General features: G+C 35.7%; 2 protein-coding genes across 2 annotated transcripts; both read left to right on the plus strand.

Moving 5' to 3' along the window:
* The first annotated feature begins 1,262 nt into the window (after window positions 1-1,262).
* On the plus strand, window positions 1,263-13,854 carry LOC110720838 (vacuolar fusion protein MON1 homolog). The gene is made up of 14 exons (XM_021899894.1): window positions 1,263-2,094; window positions 2,408-2,487; window positions 2,620-2,691; window positions 2,786-2,825; window positions 7,492-7,593; window positions 7,685-7,806; window positions 8,725-8,857; window positions 8,933-9,024; window positions 11,187-11,268; window positions 11,583-11,647; window positions 12,068-12,355; window positions 12,442-12,533; window positions 12,647-12,711; window positions 13,373-13,854. The coding sequence occupies exons 1-14, from the start codon at window positions 1,540-1,542 to the stop codon at window positions 13,466-13,468; spliced, it is 1,884 nt and encodes a 627-aa protein (XP_021755586.1). The 5' UTR covers window positions 1,263-1,539; the 3' UTR covers window positions 13,469-13,854.
* Window positions 13,855-14,416: 562 nt separating this feature from the next.
* Window positions 14,417-15,016, plus strand: LOC110720665 (B3 domain-containing protein REM9-like). Its single transcript, XM_021899719.1, has 2 exons — window positions 14,417-14,614; window positions 14,669-15,016. The coding sequence occupies exons 1-2, from the start codon at window positions 14,495-14,497 to the stop codon at window positions 15,014-15,016; spliced, it is 468 nt and encodes a 155-aa protein (XP_021755411.1). The 5' UTR covers window positions 14,417-14,494.
* Window positions 15,017-23,020: the final 8,004 nt, after the last annotated feature.

Raw genomic sequence — 23,020 nt, forward strand, 5'->3', positions numbered from 1 at the left:
GTAATGACAATCAGGGGTTGGGGTACATGGGGTATTAGCCGTGTACTTTTATCGAGGCCGTATGATCTACGAGTCTCCTATTTTAAATATTTTTTTTAAAACTAGGAGTTAGGTGAGATCTCATACTAACTACGGTCACGGAGTCGCGCCCGTGGTTGTTGGATGTTTATTGATGTGTTCCAAAAGGATGCATGTGGTTTTCTTTTATTGATGTTCCAAATGGGACATGGGTTGGACAACCTTGTCTATTGCTAAATCCAATGAAGTAAATAAATGAGTTAGTTAATATTAACTAGTGAAGTCATAATAAATTTGATGGTTGAGTCAGGTGTTGAGTCTATAATTTAATGATGCTTATGCTTGATTATTAGTAGCATGTTAGGTATTTATTAATTTCTTTCGCAGCTTGTATGTACTCAGCTTTGCTGATTGCGTGCTGTTGTTTAAGCAGGTTGATCAAGTGATCATACCTAAGGGAGCTCAAGCGTTTCGATTAGTATGCTACAACGAATTAACGAGTTTGTAAAGTTGTATAAATAGCTCACCTAGATTTATTGGATTGTAATTATTTGGATTTTTGTAAACCTTAACACTTGACAGGTTGTCGATTGTGGCGGTGATACCTCCGATTTAGGTGTATGCTTCCGCAATTTTATTTAAAGGTTGTTTATTTACCTTTATTTCTTATTTATTATTAGTTACTAAATCGGAGGTGTTGCAACTCAAGTGAAGTGAAAGAACATGATTTTATTTGTTACTCCCTCTATTTTTATATACTTGCTTTAATTTTCCATACGCGGGGTTTTAGGAGAAATTAGAAAAATAATAAAATATAGAAATAGTGGAGTTAGTGGAAATTGGAGGAGAGAGAATTTAAAAGTATTCTGTAATAATTTTGGATTCCACTAGTTGAGAGAACTGAATTAAATATTATAAAAGTTTTTCAAAAAAGGAAATGGAGCAGGCATCCAAAAACAGCCGTAAAAGGAAAGTGGAGTAAGTATAAAAAAAATGGAGGGAGTAGTACGTATAGAAAAAGATTCTATCAAGTCGAAACCTCTCACAGATCCTCCTAACTCAGGTTAATTCGAGGATGGAAAATACAAAGCTTAAGTCGTTACCGGTTACCACTAGACCAAGTAAAATAGAGAGTATCAATTCGCTTACACAATTACACGGTTACAGGTCTTACACCCCCAAGCCCTCTCTACATGAAGCTGGTAACATAAAGTCCGATCCATTCTGTTCCCACGAGGCGCACACACTTGCAAGTTGCGACCACCAACTAGTCACACATAGGATTGACCTGCAGATTTTAATAGAACCATTTCACGATCCCTTTCTTCCCCAAAACTCGAAAACGTGCCTCACTTTCATCGCCTAACTACTCACAATAATCCCTCCTTTGAAAATTCAGATTAATCATACTCCTACTCCATACTAATAATCCAGAATTGTGTTAATTCCCTAATTTTGATTTCGACAATTCGATTGATCGGTTAACCTTTGGTTTGGGGCCATAGGTGGTTTCTCTCTCCTATGGCCTCCGATTCCACTTCTTCCGACTCCGCCTACGATTCCGCCGCCGATGTCCAAAACCCTAATCCCTTTCCTGATACTCCCACCAACAATTCCGCCATTGATGATCACCTCAGCTCACTCACATTGACTCCTCTTGTTGATGATGACCTAGCTCCTCCAATCAACGATCAACCGTCATCGCAATCGCAACCCCAAATCGATTCAAATGAAATTGAAGAGAGTCATCGAAGTCCAATACCGGAAATTGATGTTGCACAGTTAGAGGAGGATGAAGAGGAGGTTAGCAGTGAAGTGGCGGTGGAGGAAGATGAGGAAGAGGAGAGAGAAAGTAATTCAGTGAGTGCGAGTGGCGGTACCGGTGTGGTGTGGAGAGAAGTGGAAGGGGAAGCTCCTACAAGCCCTGGAAGTAGTGGTTATGCTGGGGAAAGAGGTAGCAGTAATGCCAGTAGTGCATCTGGGATTGAAGAGATTGGAGAGAGAGATGGAGGTTTAGTCAATGGCATAGCTGATTCTCAACCGGCTTGGGTTCCAGGCAAGCGACATGTTAACGAGGTTTCCCTCTTTAATTGCCCTTTCAATCACTTCATCATCATCTATTTACTTACTTACTGTATGAATGTACAATCTTATCATTTCAAATACGTAGTAAGAATTTTTCGATGACCTTGCATTTGGATTAATAAGTAGTTATTCTGAACCCTGTTCAATTATTGTGGGTATTGGTTAACATAGGGAATAGTATCAAGTATGGGAAGAAATTCATTGATTGCAATCGTTAAAGTTTTGGCTTTGTTAATTAACCTATTGAGTTATAGGGTTTTCTAGTGTGAAACCGTTGATGACCAATTGCGGTATGAATATACAGGATGATGCCTCTGTTTCATGGAGGAAGAGGAAAAAGCACTTCTTCATCCTTAGTAATTCTGGGAAACCTATATATTCCAGGTCTATCATCTGCCTTCAAGTTGTTATAATGTGATCTACTAATTACTACTTTGATGGAGTTGACAATCATGTGTAGGAATCAACGCGAGTATCAGTATTTTTATATTAAATGACTTTGCTGTCATGTAATAGGTATGGCGATGAACATAAGCTTGCTGGATTTTCAGCAACGTTGCAAGCTATAATTTCCTTTGTTGAAAATGGGTAGGTCACTTGAGTAAATTGCAAATTTTATAGTGTTTTTTTTAGTATGCAAGCTTGTTAACTAAACAATATGCTACCCGACCTATTTTCACAGGGGTGATCGTGTCAAGTTAGTTCGGGCAGGAAAGCATCAGGTTATTGTTTCATTTTGTTATATTGTTGCTCACTCACTTTTCTTTCATTTTTGATTATTGTGATTTCACTGTTAAATTGCCTTTCACTCCCAAATGGTTACTTGGTTAGTTTAACCAAGAGTTCATTGAATATTGTGGTTTACTATTTTTTAGATCTTATTATTATGCATATTTTGAAAACTAAAAACTGTCATGGTGAAACAAAGTGAGTTATTAATGACATTGCACTTGTTTTAAAATATAATTATATATAGAGCAAACCTTTCTGTTAATTTGGCATGTCAATGTCTTCATGTTCTTATTATAGCTATGTCTAGTGTTTATTATGCAAGGACTCAGATATTAGTGTTGCGCTTGTGCATGGGTAAATATGACATGGAAACTTTTAAACTTGAAGATGCCCGGACATGTTTTCCAGTACCAAAGCTATGTTTGGGAATTGGGACATGTGAATAAGGATGCTTTTAATTGTTATTCATGTATGCATAAGTGAAAAGCATTAAGTTTTTCGTTTTATGCCAAAATCAAAGCGTCCAATTATCTATATTTATTCGGAATATCGAGTGTCAGACGTGGATATTTCAGCTGCAATATAGAGTCCTAGTATCATAGATTACTGTTAGAATATGAATTTTGTTGTTCATCTGTATTGATAATAAAACCCTCTTTTCTCTATGCTTAGGCTAATGATCACCTCTTGTATGCTAAATTGGCATAAAAGGCTTATCTCTCTAAATATTGGGGATAGGGTGTATATTACATGGTACAATTTATCTTTTGGTATTTCTTTTACTTTCTTCTCAATTGTAGTGGATGCAACCTAAGAGGGTGGAGAAAGTTAAGGGATATTTTTTTTTTCCAGTTGATGTGGGGAAAGGGAAGAGATCGCTTTGTAAGTTGAAACTGCAGTTTTTAGGTTGCAGATCCAACTTACAAAGCGATCTCTTCCAGGAGCTACTTAAAGCTGGTATTTTGTTTGGGGAATGGATGGGATGTGTCAATGGGTACGCATAAATCGTAATCCGGCATAGGCTCATGAAAGCTATCTCACAGAACTATATGCCATTAGTTAGGTACAGCTGAGGTAGGTAAGAAGGATCTCATTGCATTTAGGAAGACTGTGTGAACCGATATACTTTCATGGGCAATATTGGGGGTTAGCCTCTTGAGTGGAAGTTCAGTACTTCAGTGAACTAGCAAGATTTGAGGCTGCACTTAGCTGGTTCAGTTTATATCTTTGACAGATTCCTAGGACAATAAGGACTAGTTTGCTGAGTTTGGCATTTTGCTGTTCATATTCTTTCTATGACGAGATACAAATAGCACCATTTTCACAACAATTTCAAGTTTCTAGTATTTTTGGAAGGCTAAGGTTTCAAAGTGTGTGAAGCCATTTGTGTGAGCAGCAACATCGGAGAGACTAAGTAGTCAATACTAGTTAGACTACTGGTTTGGAGTTTAAATAAAGTGTTTCTCTCACTTGTGCATCTTCTAGTGGAGAGGCAGTTAGTAGGCATTTAAATTTCTCTTGTAAACAGTCTCCTTTTATGACAGAAGCTGTTAAATGGTGTCAGCATAAGGTGGGTTAAAAGAAATTTATTTGATCATCTGCAGATAGGCATAAGGGACATAGGATTTTGTGGCAGTGGCTAGTGTTTTTAAGATCATGGTAGGCTTGTATTGGAGATAAAATCTTGGCTCATGTAGCAGCCCCATCTTTGGGATTAAGGCTTCTATTCTTGTTGCTTACTATCTTTACTTTTTTGTGGGTGCTTTGGGGACAGGAATTTTGGCATTGAGTAGGAATGATGTTTGTTCATGAGTGTTGTAGGTTTTAGTATTTTGTGGGTCTTAGCTAATGCAGAATGTTAAATTGAGTATCTGAGTTCAGGTGTCGTACCACGGCTGGACCAGAAAGTAGGAGGACTTCTCTTTCTTATTGTACTTGCATCTTTCATCCTCTTTGGACCTCTGGTTCTCCCTGTTTGTACTATTTACTTCATTGCTATAGTATTTTCATTTTAAAAAAAAGAGTTATATTACGAATCTTTCTGCTCACAAATTGTAGAACTTGTAGCCTTTTGCTTCTGTGTTTCTTACTTAAACAAATCTGTTGCAGTGTAAACTCCAAACTATTTTTCTTTAAATAGTTTATATTGACTACTCTTTAGTATTTTGGCACATAAAAGAAAGTATACGAAGAATTGAACACTGCTTCTGACCATGAATATAAACGGGTAAAAGATCCAGTGGCAAAACTAATGAAAATTGGAGGGGAGTAGAAGTAGAGGGTGAAAATATTATATTTTCACAAAATTTATTGGATGGATCAAGGATTTTAAATCAAAGATGGAGGTTACTGTTGGGTAAATTGAGTTGTGGAAGTTAGAAGCAACATGAAGAGGAATGGGAGGAGGTAGGAGGGATAAGGAGAAGAGACTCCTGATATCTGGGATCGTTAGATTAAAGATCACGTGTATTTCAATATTATTTTTTGTAGAACTCTGGTATTATGGTCAGTAGTAGGGGTGAGCGTAGCAGGGTACCCTGTAAAAATATCAGGACCCGGAACCTGAACCTGTTGCAACAGGTTCCTAAAAATAGGAACCGGAACCTGAAACTGTTGCAACAGGTTCCTAAGAATTGAGAACCGGAACCGGAACCAACAGGTTCCGGTTCCTAAACAGGGTACCCTGTCTATCAAAGTAAGTTTAATTTTTTTTTAAAATAGATGATCACAATAAAAGCTTACAACTTTAGTATAGTACTTCAAATATAACAAACCAACACTAATTGTCTAGAATTTTTAATACCATATAGGTTCCGGTTTCTTGTACCCTATAGGGAACCTGTACTAACAGGGTACCCTACAGGTTCTAGATTTAAAATTTTATTACCCGGAACCGGAACCTATTGCAACAGGTTCCTAATTTTATTACCCGGAACCGGATCAACAGGTTCTGGGTTTGGAACCTGCGGTTCCGAACAGGTTCCGGTTCCATATCAGGGTACCCTAAATTTTTGCTCACCCCTAGTCAGTAGTGCATGCCTGCATGGAGCCTTTTTTTTTTTTTTTTTTTTTTTTTTTTGTGTGTGTGTGTGTGTGTAGTTTGGGCCTCCCTCAGCCTTGGACTGTGTACAGTGAACCCTCCAGAGTCCATGCTATGGTCAGGGCTTAGCTTGTTTCTGACTTCTGAGTTACCATACATTTAGAGTTGCGTCTTGACCATGGTACTAGAAGTCACAATGTGTCCATGAAATGGTGATTAAATAATAAACTACAAACATGGAAAATATGTGTTGCTAGAATTGGCACCAATTTGTTATGTTAAGTAATTACTCGTATCCTGTCATCTTTAAGCACCAAAACTTTATGTTTAATTGGAGTTAAAATTGCTATGCAAATTATCCTTAGGTAATGAGATCCACTTGGGTTAACATAAACCATGTAATTCGGTGGCAAGGTTGTAGGGAGTGGGATCATACGTACTAATATAAATTATGGAGATGTTTTTGGCATTGGAATCCTACTTACTACATCCTTTCTTGTTTTGCTTTTGTTGTTTTTTGATACAAATTTTTTATTTATATATTTTTTATTAGAACTTTCCTTTCCTGTTTTCCCTGTATATATACTCCATTTCATCAACACCTTAACTAGTTTTGTAACAACAGAAGCCAAGGAAAGGAGGGGGGAAGAGTGTGAAGTGGGTACTCTTTTGCTTTTCAAATAGGAGATAGAATGTGATTGTGAGAGAAGGGGGATTTGCGTCTGACAAGTGAGGCATGGGAGCTTAATAAGGAAAAAACATTTACCAAATAATGAATTAAAAAAGGAACAAAGAAACAATAGGGCAGACTTTTTTGAACAGACTGGAATGGAAAGATTGAAGGTATTTTTGAAATGGAGAATATATATATATATATATATATATATATATATATATATATATATATATATATATATATATATATATATATATATATATATATATATATTAAGTACAACTGTATTCTTTATATTTTCTTATTGTGGATCTATATACTTTTCTTGATATAATAATGGTTACAGGTCATAAACTTTGGGCAAAGTTGACTTTTATTAAGGAATAAGGGTTGTTGAAGGCAAATTATTCGTACTCAATATGAGCTTATATTTATGATACTTTCGCTAGCTTATCCTTTTTTTTTTCTTCCCACAAACATTCCTTATGACGGTTCATGCTAGCCAACTCCGGATCATGTTTGGACTAAGGCTTTGTTGTTAATTTATGAGCTGACATATATGAATTAGATTTCATATCAGATAGATATTAAGTCCATAAGGTCATATTACTATTCCCGCTACCATTCTTTTTGGTCATTTGAGGACGATGTTTTTCCAGATATTGTGATAGTACTAATGAAGGCATAGATTGATATGATTTCGATTTATATAATTTCTAGATTTCAAGAAGTTGACCAGGTGCTTGATACTCATCCATGATGTAGATTGTATTGCTGCTTGATGTGGTTGTTTAATGGGTTTAAAAACACATGCTCTCGTACGTGGAGAATTTGAAAGAATCTGCTGGTTTATAGCATGTTTTTCTTTTTACACCATCGTTCAGTCATGCATTTACTTTCGCATCAGTTCATACCCTGTTAACCTCTACTTTGATTTCAGGTGGTATTTCTTGTGAAGGGACCTATATACTTGGTCTGTATTAGCTGTACTGAGGAACCGTATGAGTCTTTAAGAGGACAGTTGGAGCTGCTTTATGGTCAGGTAGCTTCCTTTTTCTTGGGTTCTCTGTGTATTATTGGTTGATGAATGGAACTTTAATTTTGACTTGTGCACTGTGATATTCTGTATGCAGATGATCCTTATTTTGACAAAGTCTGTGAATAGATGCTTTGAGAAGAATTCAAAGTTTGATATGACACCATTGCTTGGTGGAACAGATGCTGTTTTTTCATCTCTCATCCATTCCTTCAGTTGGTCTGTCTTACTCGTCCCTGTTAATCTATTACTTTTACAGATCTTAATAATTCACTTCCTCACTTTATGTGCATTTTGTGCTGATTCTCATTGGTGGCTGGCTAGCCTTTGGCAACTTTTAGGAGAGACTGATGACAGTTTGGCTAATGTTTATGTACTTGAAGCATCAGTATGCATAGTGCATGACAACAATAGTTTTTTGCTTAAATCTTTTAATCTCTCTTTTTTGAGGCTTTGTTATAAACGGAGACAGTGTTGCACGACAAGCAGCAATTATCTTTCTCATGATTTTGTAGATAAGATATACTTCCCCCTTTTTATGTAATAGATGAAAACCTTTGAATATTAATATGAAACACTGACGTGATGAAAAACTTAGCCATATGGGATTTTGTTAGATTCGTCTCAATGGGATTTTGTTAGATTCGTTTCAAAATGTTGTTAGATTCGTCTGAAAAACTTAGCCATATGGGATTTTGTTAGATTCATCTCAATGGTTTATTTATTTATTAATTTTTTTTTAATTAAAAAAAGTTTACTCATTGATAGCAAAGGTTGAAGTTTGCATTAGCAAATGTGAAAATGAAAGTGACTTATCTAAAAAAGAAATAAAGAAAAAAAACGGAGAAAGTTCATGGTGGTATGAGGTCACGTTAGTTTTATTTTATTTTATATTTGGTTGACATATCCTTTATATTTTCTTATTTTCTTAATGTAAATTTCATAGACCTATCTAATAGTTTACCTGTTATTCTGAAAGTAGATTGTTTTTCATTATTCTGTCAAGTATGTTTATTCAGCTTACTAATTATCATTGCTCAATTTGCGTTTTGTACATTGTTATATAATTCAATTGGTGGATAGTATGATCTTCATTGTGGCTTGGAATAAATATAAACCTTTCTTTACTATTATCAGGAACCCAGCTACTTTTCTTCATGCCTATACATGTCTACCTCTTGCTTATCCAACGAGGCAAGCTGCAGGTGCCATATTGCAAGATGTTGCTGATTCAGGGGTCTTATTTGCAATATTGATGTGTAAACACAAGGTTTTGTCACATCTTTGATTACTTCCCTTTTTGTTATTGAATTTACTCCATATATCTTACTCTGTGAAGCTGCAGGTTGTTAGTCTTGTAGGGGCGCAAAAAGCTTCTCTTCATCCAGATGATATGCTACTGTTGTCAAACTTTGTTATGTCATCGGAGTCATTCAGGCAAGCTTGCTTGAATTTTTCCACATTTGTAATCTGTTGACTTTAGTGTGGATTTTTTTAGCAGTTATTTGCTAGACTGAGGCTTTAACATGTTTGAATTCCCTTGTCATGCTGTGGTATAGGGCTAATAGGGGTATATATATGTTACTTGAGGTTTGACAGATTGTTTTCCAGGGAGTTTGAAACCATGTTTGTTTGTAAAAAATATAGTACCAAGTAGCTCGTCAGTATTCCTCCCCACCCCACCCACACCCACCCACACCCACAATCCATTTTAAAGCTGTGACACATGTAGTTGGAAACTTTAAGCGTAAATCACGGTTAAGGATATCTGGTTTTATATATTTATATTTCAGTTTTAATGCTGTAATATTTTCATGGTATATTCTAGTGAAGAACCTTAACCCATCAGAAAAATAGTATTAATAACCCCCATTTCAATGTATTGATCTTGTTGAAGGTGGCGTCGGATATATGCAATCTCACTTCCAAGCAGTTGAGATTTGAGACCATCATTGCTTTGGAAGGACAAGAGTTATATGTCTTCTTTATTTTGTTGAATCATGGACTGACAAATTCACTACTTGATAAATAGAGATTTAAAGACAAATTTTTAATACGACTTATTTGAGCATGATCCAGCTCTATTTGACTTGTTAAGCTCCTACCTTCCTCTTGACTTTATAAATGACTGGTCTTGGCTGATCTATCCTCGTCTTTTGATCCGTTTCCGTTATTCCTTTGTGCCTTTTGGTTATGAAGGTTTCCCTGTTAGTCCATGGTCTACCCAATATTGTGTCTTAACTTGAGATTTTGTCCCAGCTGGAAACGAGGGAGATTGGCCAGAGCTCTCTCACCGAACACACAGTGATGAGGATGACATCTAATATTTGAAAATTGTGGATGGGACTTGGGAGGGTGGGCAGCTCTTACTAACTAATCTCACCTCATTTACATTTGTATCTTTACTTGCATGTTATATGGGAAGCATAGACTGACATTGTGTAAGAGGAACTCTTGTGAGTTATGACTCATTTAGAGATCAAGTCTCAGGGACTAGTTAATTAGGTGATCTGGTCTGGTATGTAGGTCCAATGTGTATTGGAAGTTTACACAGTAGAAAAAATCGGAGTCACCAAAGTGGATACTTGATTGAAGATGTTCTTGTCTAGGAATATTTCGGCATTCACTACTTGCTAGATTGAAAGTCGCTGCTTTCTCCTGATGTCAAAGAGCTAATTGGTCCTTTTGTTGGAGGATGAGATATAAAATTCGATGGTTAGTATGTTGCTGATATTCTGGCTTGATAGTATTACAGTGCTGGCAGACTGGATGGCTTCCATAGTGTAGAGTTTCAGTCCAGGCCATGAGATGATTCTCTATTTTTTTTGTTACACTGATATCATCACCTTCAATGGCCTTTCTTCTCCTCCCTGCCCAACAAACTAATCGCTTGAATGGTGAATTTTTTTTCAAATTCTAGGGTACCAAACGGTGAAATTCGGATTGGATTAGTAAACTGTAATTCCTCAGCTCCCGTAATATTGCAACAATTACTGTTTAGGAAGTTTCACAAATATTGCAACATTACCATATTTGCACATCTTTTTCTCTATTTCTCTCCTCATCTTTGTTTTGCCTCCTGTAGCAATATTAGGTAAACAGAGGGAAGTATAATGATCTGTTTTGTGTATGCATCCTTTGTCAACCTACTATTGCACTTTACGTCACTGCGTCTTGCTAAGATATCTCTATATGTGTTTCACAAAACAACCCTTTGGGGATAGGCGTTGATTGGCTACATTTTGTGAATTAGAAGTAATCACAGTATAAAAAACGTTCTATTTAGTCATATCTGATCTAAATGTTATTAACTGCCTACAAATGACCCTGGACGGTAGGGATTCCGCCATAGATATACACATATACTATGATTTTTTCTGCTCAATTATTTGCAAGGACTTATGTGTGCTCTCCCTTGCCGATAGCAGCCCCCTCCCTGATATTATTATTATCTTCCATTTTATTCCGTTAGTATATTTTTTTTTTTTTGTCAGTGAATTGCATATGTAACATTGTCTCCATGATTTTATTCTGCTTACGTATAACGCTGCTTCCGCTGCACTAAAATAACTTGTTATTTTCATGTTGTGTACATGCAGGACATCTGAGTCTTTCTCACCAATATGCTTGCCAAAATATAATTCCATGGCGTTTTTATATGCATATGTTCAATATTTGGATGTAAGTGACATTGCTCCTGCTTTAGAAGTCAAGATTCACTGTTTGGTTTTCTTTGTGCTTTTGATTATTCCAGATTTTCACTGCTTTGTTTTCTGTATGCATTTGATTATTATGTATAGGTCTAGTTTCTACTTTCAGAATAACTTTATCTATGACATAAAAAATTGTTTACTCCCTTTTTGTTGATTTTATGAATTCTTATAGATGCAATACAACTTACAGCTATCAAATATGAGTTTATCAAAACTTTTAGCATCATGACATGTTGATTGTGCATTATGTTTAGACAATTCTGATGCATTGGGTCGTTGCAGGCTGATACATACTTGATGTTGCTCACTACTCGCTCTGATGCTTTTTACCATCTCAAGGAGTGCAGGTACTACTAATGTTTGTCTTTGAATTAAAGCTATACACTTTGGGTTTCAGCCAGCTGCGTATATAAAGAACTCACAATTATGGAAACCAGCTTGAACAGATGGCTTTCTTCTTCTGGATTGCTGTCTTGCTAAATTGACTTCATTTCTTTACTTTGATTTCACTTTAATAAATAATTTGACAAGGAAAAAGGACTACTGCTCAATTGACTTCTTTTCTTTACTTTTGTTTACTTTGATTTAACTTTACTAAATAATTTGACAAGGAAAAAGGACTACTGCTCAAGTAAAATTTTTGTTTGAACTTTGAAGTACTTTTATGTTTAGTTCCAAACCATCCTTGAGTATTTCTAAAAGCATGCACATTGTTTTCCTTTGTAATTTTTGTTTCCTTTTTTCATGGGAGAATTTGATTACTACAGGGCAAGTATCGAGGCTGTTTTTCTGAAATCAAATGTGCTAAGTGAGGTCCAAAGATCTATGCTAGATGGCGGGATGCATATTGAGGATTTACCTGTGGATCCAACTTCTCGATCTGGTTCTGCATCTTCCCATTTAGGCCAACATTCTCCAGAGAGATTCAGGGATACATACACTGGTATTGGTGGTCCTTGTGGACTCTGGCATTTTATATACCGCAGCATATACTTGGATCAATATGTATCTTCAGAGTTCTCATCCCCAATCAATACACCACAGCAGCAGAAAAGGTAAAAACTGTAACCAGATGCAGAGTTGTTTTCTCCACTGAACCTGAAAAGCAGTAATTATTAACTCCAATTTACTATTGTGACAGATTATTTAGAGCGTACCAGAAGATCTATGCTTCCATGCATGATAAAGGATTTGGTCCCCACAAGACCCAGTTTCGGCGAGATGAAAATTATGGTAAATATTGTTTGCATTCTTTGCAGTATTGTCATAGTATACATGAAGGTCAAGAATTACTCAACGGTGTTTCTTTTTTGATTAATATATTTACGAATGTTAATTTAATGCAGTCCTACTTTGCTGGGTGACTCAAGATTTTGAGCTATATGCTGCATTTGACCCCCTTGCTGACAAGGTATGTTCTATGGCTATAACTGTGTTGTAACATATGTTGAGTAATTTAGCTATTAATTTAGCTGGCAATGACCAAAATCTTCTTCTGCCAACCAACTCAACAAGTAGCTATCATTTAATATAGTTGGTGATTGGTGTAACCAGCAATAGAAACAGTTTTTGTTCTGCCAACATGTTTCACAAAGTTTGCATATTATGTACTGCAATTTCTGCATTTAGTATCATGTTGGGAGCTAAAGATCTGTATTTTCATCACCATATATTGTTTCTAGTTGATGGCAGTAAGGGTTACACAATGATGAACTCCTGTTTCACTGCCTTGCAAACTAGCAGCCCACACATTCATTCATTACTTGTGCCTTATTCTAATCCCATAAGTGGGGTTTGGCTACATGAACCAAATTTGATTACTTGAGCCTTGTACTTCTATTAATATTTCTTCATACCTTTGCAGCTTTGCTGTTTATAGATAAATTTCATGAATTATATATATATATATATATATATATATATATATATATATATATATATATATATATATATATATTCGAGGAAAATGAATTATATAGTATCATCATTCTTTTTGGTGCTAATTTCATTAAGCCTTTTTAAAAATAAAAAAATAAAAAAATAATAATAAATACTATGATGTGAATCTGCAGGCTTTGGCAATCAAGACCTGCAACCGTGTTTGTCAGTGGGTAAAAGATGTAGAGAATGAGATCTTCTTGCTGGGTGCTAGCCCTTTCTCTTGGTGAAATTTTTCCCTTGGCATTTTTTTTTATATCTTTGGGTAACCTATCCTCCTTCCACATTCTCCCCATCTTGTGGCAGAAATCTTTAGTTTATAAATCCCATAGGATATTGTTTCTTTGATTTCTTGTTAATTTTTTCTCAGCTGTTGTATCTATTGGATGTAGTATTCCTTTTTTGAGCTTATAGTGCGAAGCCAGCGTAGTTTATTAGTTAGCAAATGATGTATACTTGTAATTTCAATTTGTAGCTTTCTAGATATGAGATCAATAATGTAATGAGGTAGCTCTTCTTACATATTGCGGTTTTTGTTTTGTATATTGAGCTGCAGCCAGCTACTTATTGGCATATGATTTATAGCTATTTCCAAATTGCATATGATTTTTGGTTCTGTACTATTTTTTTCTTCTGCAGGTGCCTGCCCCAATGAGACTTGATATGCATTTGTTTTACCCCTTTTTTTTAGTCGATAGGGTTAGTGTAAAGTCGATAGGGTAAGCGTAAGCCAAAGGTTAACTTGACGAACTACACTCCCTATTGTAACTCGCAAGCGCGGGTAGACCTGGTCGGGTCTGGTTTGACCCATATATTTAAGGTAAAATGGTTTTGGGTCAAAAACTTTTGTTCAAAGCCCACAAATAACGGGTTGGGTCGTCGGGTCTGGTAAAAAATTAAAGGGCCGTCGGGTCTAGTCACACGCACACTGACACACCCTCTCTTGCAGTATAAAAAAACTGAGATAGCGTATGAAAAGGCAAAATGGGGTGTGTCATATAGATTATAGAATATGGTCCATGTCAAAGTGTCCAAAGATATAAACAAATCGGACACAAAGGAAGCTGAAAGCCTGGAACTGGAAGTAATTCAAGTAATAAAAGTAAAATCAGACATGATGACGTCATATCAAAGGGTTTTTCCCGCGCATCCCAACTCCCAATGTCCCAAGAAGAACAAACTAGAAACTTGAAACCCACTTACTAGTTACTACATCGTCTCTAAAAGTGAGTAATTAGTTTGAGCTTAAAATTGTAATGATGGAAAGCTCTTCCAAACTCATCCACAATGCTCATTTTATGCAGCCTCTCCTCTCTGGTTTCCTCTCCTCTTTTGTTTGTCTCTTTTTAACCCTTTTCTTTTTTTTTTCTTCTTCTTAAAAAAAAAGAAAACATTGCTAATTTCTTTTGGTTTTAGTATAATTAATGTCAATCATGTTATTTTTTATTTTTCATGCACAGTCAATTCCAATGGCATTTGTGAAGCTCTTGGAGAAGGAGTTGAAGGTGAAATCAATGGAGAGTATGCCAAGTGTGGTGCTAACGACGGATGATGAGCCTGGCTGTCATTGGTTTGTCAAACTCGAAGGCGGTCGTCTTTTTAAGGATGGTTGGAAGGAATTCTGCCACCACCATGGTTTAAAAGTGGGTGACTTTGTGGTGTTTTCTCATCAACTTAACTTGATCTTCCAAGTCTCTGTCTTTGATCCTGTCACTTACTGTCAGCGCTATTTTACTGGTCTGTTCTTTTCTGTCATCATTTTTCGTATTAAAATCTAGTTCTAGTAATTTAAGTAAGATGAACTAAGTACGAGTCTATCCTAAGACTACTCAAAGTTGACCTTTGTTTGCATGATTATTTATTCAATTTCAATAGGATTAAAGACAGAGAGTACTTGTGTGTCCAAACTTAACTATAATGACGAAATGACTGGCAAAAGATCATCAGAAGCTCGAGTACATGACAACTCGTCTGTCCAAGGACGACAATTGAGCTGCCGGATTACTCTCACATCATTTGCCTTTAAATCTACCATTGTTGTAAGTCTTTCTTTTAAAATTCCTATTGCTCTTAGCCATTTGTTAGTCAGTAATTGCTGTTGGTATTGTTGATTATATTGTGTACTTTGAACCTCAATGGTAGAAAACTTGTGGCTCTTCCCTTGACTCAACTTAATGGAGGTATTTTTACATAGTGCTAGTTGTACACTTGTACTACTTAGCCTCTTTTCAGCAGTGAATTTTGTTGAAGTAAAGGGCTTTTTAGAAGTTTGCTCGATGAGGATGTGAGTATCTTGAACTCCTATGAATTTGTTCAATAAGGAGGGTAGTTTGAGATTAGATTAAACATCAAAGATTAGGATCAGCTAGGAGTTCCTGACAAGCTTGCAGCATATATGTTGAATCGATTTAGTCTATATGAGTGTCTTTGTAATTGTACAAGTAACGTGTACCTAATAAAACATCCTCGATTCCTCAAGTCTGTCCAGCACTCCTGCATAGGATTTTTGTTAGAGGTTAGACATAATTGGACTGATGCCATAATGTTAAGGTTGGAATAGAACAGCCACTTGTAAGCTGTATTGCCTGCATATGTCTCTCTTAAGGGACTCAACCTTGGCTACTACCTACTCCATCAGATTCTTGTAGTGTTGTACTGTTGTGTCTCGGTTGAACTATGTAGAACAGATACGTAACTGCAATTAATTGTAAAAAGACAGTTCCAATATAGTATGAAAATAGCCTGCAGGTCACTCTTGTAAGGATACCAATACGATATGTAACAGCTTATAGACTTGACATCCCAATATATTTAGAGCTTATTCACTCTCCCATGGTTGCTGGCCTGTCACTTCCGTCCACAAGCCCTAAAATTAGCCACGGAAAAGCATAAGCCATGCACACGAAGTAGGATAAAGAGTCCACTCCAATCCCACCCCTATGTATCTGCAAAATTATGTTTGGACTCGTGCAGAGTGTGTCATTCATCCATTGATTAGCAACTACTGATGATATCAATAACTAAGATCAAGTAGTAAGATGTATGCTAAATTATTGGTTTACTGATAAGCATTGTAACTTATGCAGTATCTTCCTAAAAAATTTGTTAGATCGAGTGGTCTAGAATATAGATGCTGTGACATGAAGCTCATTAATAGAGAAGGTAATGCTTGGAAAGTACAGCTGAATTACAGAAAATATGATGGCCAGGCCTATATTAGGGGAGGGTGGAAACAATTCCAGGCTGCTAATTGTTTCAGACCTCAAGATAGCATCTGTTTTCGGCTCCTTGAGTGTGGAAAGTGGCCTATCATGAAATGCTACAGTAAGTAGTAATCTTCCCTTCAACAGATCTTATTTTAGTTCTTCCTACTGTACTCTAGATTACATAAATATCTTTGAGTTAAACACAAGTATAATAATAATGGATTTTTGAGCAGGGCTAAGCAGCGGAAGCAAATCCTGATTTCGCAAAGGATGATGTCTTGGGCAACATGACTTATTTTGGCAGTAAATATGGATCTTGCTTGTTTTTGCTTCCAGCGATCCAACTTGTTCTTTGGTATATAAAAAATTAGGAAGTTTAAGGTGTAAAATACAAATGAACTGTGTATGACTGTAATGTGCGCGATGGTTGTGCATCTATCTATCTATCTATCTATCTAAGCTAATGTATAAGTTTGCATCTTGGTATAACATAGGCATCAAATTACTAACAATATATCTGCAATTTGCCATCAGACAAAGGTGTAGGCATCAACTAAAGCATATGCTCAGTAGTCAGTATAACACTGTACATCACTTTCCAACATGTTCTAGAGCAGAATTTCAGATTGTGGTATTTCATGTCTTCATCACTGTTGGTTTAGTTGGGATTTTTAAAATCCTAAAATTACATGAACTTGGCTGTGTTTTCTGTTATTTTCAGCAGCCATCGAGTCTTGAATTGGTGAGTTAAAACATCGAAGGCTTGAAGCAGTTCAGTGCTTGCTGCTTAGCATTCAATATCCGAATAGGCACAAGACCATACTAATTTAATTGACAATACTACCAAGAGTTGGATTAATATCCTAAGTTTTATGTAGCTAGCACTAATAGCAACACCTTTAATAACATGTAAACTACATCCTACATAGAGCCAAAGGCCCAAAAAAAAAAAAAAAAAAAAAAAAAAAAAAAAAAAAAAACAAGTGTAAGAATATAAAAAAACAATCAAATAACATGAAAAAGTAATCTAGCACCAAGTTCCCCCCTCTGTGTTTTAATAAGTGTTATAATTTGACCAAACACGCATGACGAAATACTAATTTGACCATTAATTTTTCTAAATACTAGTGAGTAGCCGTTACTAATGTAGACGTGCAATAGGTAATTTTTTAAAAAAGTTTCTCAAAATTGAAATTGTCATTATTAAACCACAAAAAATGAGTATTTCTCAGAGGTTTTTTTTTTTTTTTTTTTTTTTTTTTTTTTTTTTTTTTTTTTAACCTTGTGGTTTGCACAATTGCACATATATAATTTTCTTTACATTTTACTAACATAGTTGCTATTTTTCTTAGATGGTTAAATAGTCAATTTAGTTATAAGAGGTTGAGGGTTCAATTCTCCTTAACCATATGGAGTAATATTGGTTTCTTGGGTGATGTGGCGTATTGACTAACATTGTTTGAGTGATGATGTGACATCTTGAAATGCTAGAAAGATGACATAATGAAATACATTCTCCACACACAAGCTATGTAGTTGGAAACTTGAAGCGTAAAGCATGGTTTAGAATACCTAGTTTTGTTTTTGTTTGTTTTTTTTTATTTTTTTATATATATTTCAGTTTTAGTGCTGAAATATTTTCATGGTATATTCTAGTGAAGAACCTTAACCCGTCACAAAAAAAAAAAAAAAAAAAAAAAAAAAAAATACTTCCTTCGTTTTTAAATATATGCTTCATTTCTCCATGCGCGAAATTTTAAAAGATATTGGGTAAAGTAATAGGGGACGTGAGCTGGGTTTAGACTGTCGTGAGACAGATTAGTTTTACCCTACTGATGACAATCTCACAATGGTAATTAAACCTAGTACGAGAGGAACCGTTGATTCACAAAATAAGTTATCGCGCTTGGTTAAAAAGCTAGTGGCGCGAAGCTTCCGTGTGCTGGATTATGACCGAACACCTCTAAGTCGAATTCGGACAAGAAGTGACGCATGCGCTTGTCGACTGATTGTCATCCTATAATAGGGGCTTCGGTCCCCAAGGGCACGTGTCGACGTGTCGTAGGCAAAGCTTAAGTGGCGGATGCGTCGTGAGAGCCGCCTAGAAGTACAATTCCTATCGAGCGGCGGGTTGAATCCTTTGCAGATGACTTAAATATGCGACAGGGTATTGTAAGTGGCATAGTGGCCTTATTGCCACGGTCCATTAAGATTCATCCCTATGTCGCTTCGATTCCCCCCCTCCCCACCCTATTCCCTAAACACATTTATATTTTGAAAAACGAGGTTAACATTGCTTCTTCTATGCTAAAAATTGCTAAGTACGAGATTAAGATAAGTCACAAAACCTAAGTGTTGGGATGTTAGATGGTGCTGGGGGCGTGTGGCATGTGCACAAGACATGTGCACTTTAAGGACAAGGCATACAAACAAATATTTTTTTCATTAGAGGCCAGGGTACGTGGACTTCGCCTAAAACATGATGATTAAGGATGAATAAGATGGTTCCGGACACTATATATGAATCCCAACGCCCTTTAGGAACCCGTGGAAGTACTTGGATGAATAATTTTGTCGAGTGAAAAAATGATATACGGAAGCCAAATTTGAAGGCTATAATACATGAACAAGGAGCAATTTAGTAGCTGTATGGACCCGGTGTAAGAAATTCACGGAATTTTACGGAATGCATCCGGAGGTCATATGATGTTATTTGGACCCATACACAACCATAAGTTGACTACATAAAGTCCATGTGGAAGCCTATAGCAAATACAGCAGGTGTGTACGAAAACTAGTAAATTAGATGCTTAAAGACAAATTGGATGGTACCACCCACCGAATTGGACTCCCGGAGAGTATTAAGGTTTATAGGAAGCTTCTCGGTAATTTTTGTATCTGGGCAAAAAAAAAGACAAAAATTGGGAAAATTGAAGGCTATAATACACACTTTTTGGCCAATTTCGGAGGTTTCAGGACCCGGTGTCGAAAATTCTTGAGATAAAATGGGATACATCTCTGGGTCATATAATGTCGTTTAGAACCATATATGATCATTATATATTCCCATAAATGTTCGTGATAGCCTCTAGTTTATGAAATCGGTGCAAATTGTAAACGGGTAAATTGACAGTTTGAAGGTATATTGGATGGTTTTACCCACCCAAATGGACTCTCGGGATGTATTAGGGTCCATGAGAAGCATCTCGACAAATTTTGTTATCGGGTCAATAAAAGTGAAAAATTGTCGAAAATTGAAGGTTATAATACACGATTTCGGTTCATTTTTGACATTTTTTCAAAAACTGAAGTGAATGCGTGGGGTTACTCCTGGGGTCATATAAGGTGGTTTGAAACTATAACACAACTATAAAGATGTCTATAAAGTACAAAGAATGAGTTATGTTTTATTTTGAAATTTTGGAATATAATGATGTCACAAAAATATATTGAAGTGATATTACTTGACAATAATGATGTCATTAATATAATGATGTCATAAAAGTATATTGAAGTGATATTACTTGACAATAATAATGTCATTAATATAATGATGTCATAAAAGTATATTAGAGTTATGTGACTTGTCAATAATGAAGTCATATGAATCTAATGATCGAAGTGATAATACTTGACAATAATAATGTCATATGAATATATAATGATGGAAGTGATATTACTTGACAATAATGATGTCATAAAAGTATATTGAAGTAATGTGACTTAACAGTAATGGTGTCATATGAATCTAATGATGGAATGCATATAAGTATAATGATGTCATATTATATAACAATATTTATAATGATGTGATGTCATAATGGGATAGGACTTGACAATATATAGTAATGTCATAAGAGTATAATAATCTCATTCAAGGAAAATATTGGTGTTAAGTAGCCATAATATTTGTGTGATGTGGCTTCACACTATGGCTTGGAATTGGAAATGAACAAACGTTATATATGATGTAATTATGAATAACCATATTACTATTCATATGTGTGTTGATTGATGTGTCAATTGATAGACGTACTTGTAAACCATAAAAATTTAAACAATTCTCGTAGATCTCTTGATTCCCCTCTCCAAAGGGTTAGAGTTTTGATATTTGTTTATAGTACGGGGTCTTGTTGGCTTAATCCATGCTATGTACCTACAATGTTTGGTAGTAGGGAGGAGATGGGGTCTTTATGGCTTGTTCCATCTGAGCCTCCTTAAAACTAGAAACGACGACCGGAAAAATATAGGGTATTTGCGACTTGTTCCATCTGAGCCCCCTTGAAGGCTTGAACCCTATAAACGACTCTTTTTATATAGAGTGTCGTAGAGTAAAAAATAATAATCTAAGAGATTCAGAAGATAAATATCTTATATGTTTTGATATTATCTCCTTATTAACATATATGATGTGTCCATTTTATATAGTATTTTACCCCCGTCCCTTGGTCATAATTAGTAGTGTTTTTGGCTCTTTAGAGCCACTTTTATTACTAATTGGTGTTTTCTAGTGTTTTCGTAGATTTGGTTGACTTTTGCAGGGATTTATGCTTTTGGAGTATTTTCCCGAGATATTTAGGAGCAATCACGAGCATTGGAAAAGCACGACCAGAGTTTATAGCCCAGGGCCGGTTAGAGACATCGAACCGGTGATTAAGGGCTCGGTAGAGGTGATACCGGGGCGTTTGGACCGAGTATTCAAGACCCAAAGAGGAAACCCAGATTGGTCCGAAGAATTGGAGCCCAATCGAAGTCCAAATAGTGGCCCAAATGATCCGCCCGGCCAAAAAGGCTGGCGCCCGGTGACGCGCCCGGCCGAGCGCGAGATTGCTATTAGAGGTGAAAAAAGGCGCGCCCGATCGGGCGGTGCCTCGCCCGATCGGGCGCGTGTATATTTAGGAGACGATTAGAGTCGTTTTAATTTGTTTTAGTTTAGGATTCTTGTACGGAGTATAAATACTCCTCCGTAATACGAGTTTAGCACTTCTTCTTCTTCTCTTAATCCTTTCTCTTAGTTTTTCTCTCTCTACTTAGATTTCTCTCTCTAAACTCTCTCTCTAAACCTTTGTTATTATTTCTTTGATTAATTCCAGATTTATTTTGGTAACGATTTCTCTTCCCTTAATCTTAGTTATTTATTTTATTCTTTTGATCATGATTTATTTTATTGCTTTTCTTAGTTTATATTTAATTATGTGTGAATAGTTTAATTTCTAGGGTTTATGGGGATGTAATAAATAATATGAAGGGGTAAATTATTGTTGTTGATTATCAATGCTAGATTAATTTCCTATTGACTGATTTAATGCTCTGTGACTAGATTAGGCCTATCTTTTATGCATGAGTTTGACAATATTGATTCAAGAATCGAGAGATGAGAATTAATGTTTAGGTCTAGTTTCAATAGGCAAGTTAATTTATAAATGGTTAAGTCAAGATTCGAGAGATGAGGTTTAATACCGATAAATTAATTGTGTGATTGTAATAAGTAGCGAGAGCCCTTTACAATCTGGTTAATTGATGCATTGATGATTGACTATTAATGATTGTTGGTATTGCATGATAATTTCTTATTGGATTGTTTTAATGTTTTACAATTGCGGCTTGTAAAAGTATAACAATATTAAATTGATGAATCGAGCAGATGTTAATTTGATAATAAAGGCTATTTTCAATAAGAACTTAGATCTAGTAAATTGCGAGAGCCTGTTAGATCTATGTTGGTTAATAAATTGCGAGAGCCTGTTAATCATGTTATTTATGCAATGTCAATGATTGATTACTATGTTTTACCCTGGAGTATTATTTATTGGTGAACCTATGCCCTAGATCCTTTATATATTATTTTCTCCTTATTCCTACTTTTTTTAGTTTAGTTTCTTATTCATTCATAAATATTGGTTACTTAAATAATTTAGATTATAATATTTAATTAGGAGTAAAAAGACTAGTTTCCCTGTGGAGATCGACCCTACTTCCCTATCTACTTTAGTTAGAGGACTTAGGTATTGTTTTTGATTAGGGGATACGACTTTACCTTGTCAATATAGCTAACACCTAATAATTAACAAAATTTCAGTGACAACAGTACTATGGAGAGTAATTATAATTTTATGGAATCATCATAGTACTATTCATGTTTGTAATCTAAGTGTCACGTCACATCTCATATTCCATTATCAATTAACACAAACTGGTAAATTGGATGCTTAAAGGCAAATTGGATGGTACCACCCACCCAATTGGACTCCCGGAGGGTATTAGGGTTTATAGGAAGCTTCACGGAAATTTTTGTTTTTGTGTCAAAAAAAAGTCAAAAATTGGGAAAACTGAAGGCTATAATACACGCTTTTTGGCCAATTTCGGAGGTTTCGCGATCCGGTGTCGAAAAGTCTCGAGATAAAAGGGGATACATCCCTGGGTCATATAATGTCGTTTGGAACCATATATGATCATTATATGTTTTCCATAAATGTCCGTGATAGCCTCTAGTTTATGAAATCGGTGCTAATTGTAAACGGGTAAATTGACAATTTGAAGGTATATATGATGGTTTTACCCACCCAAATGGACTCC

The sequence above is a fragment of the Chenopodium quinoa genome, unplaced genomic scaffold (genome assembly GCF_001683475.1).
Source record: "Chenopodium quinoa cultivar QQ74 unplaced genomic scaffold, ASM168347v1, whole genome shotgun sequence".
Taxonomy (NCBI): Eukaryota; Viridiplantae; Streptophyta; class Magnoliopsida; order Caryophyllales; family Amaranthaceae; genus Chenopodium; species Chenopodium quinoa.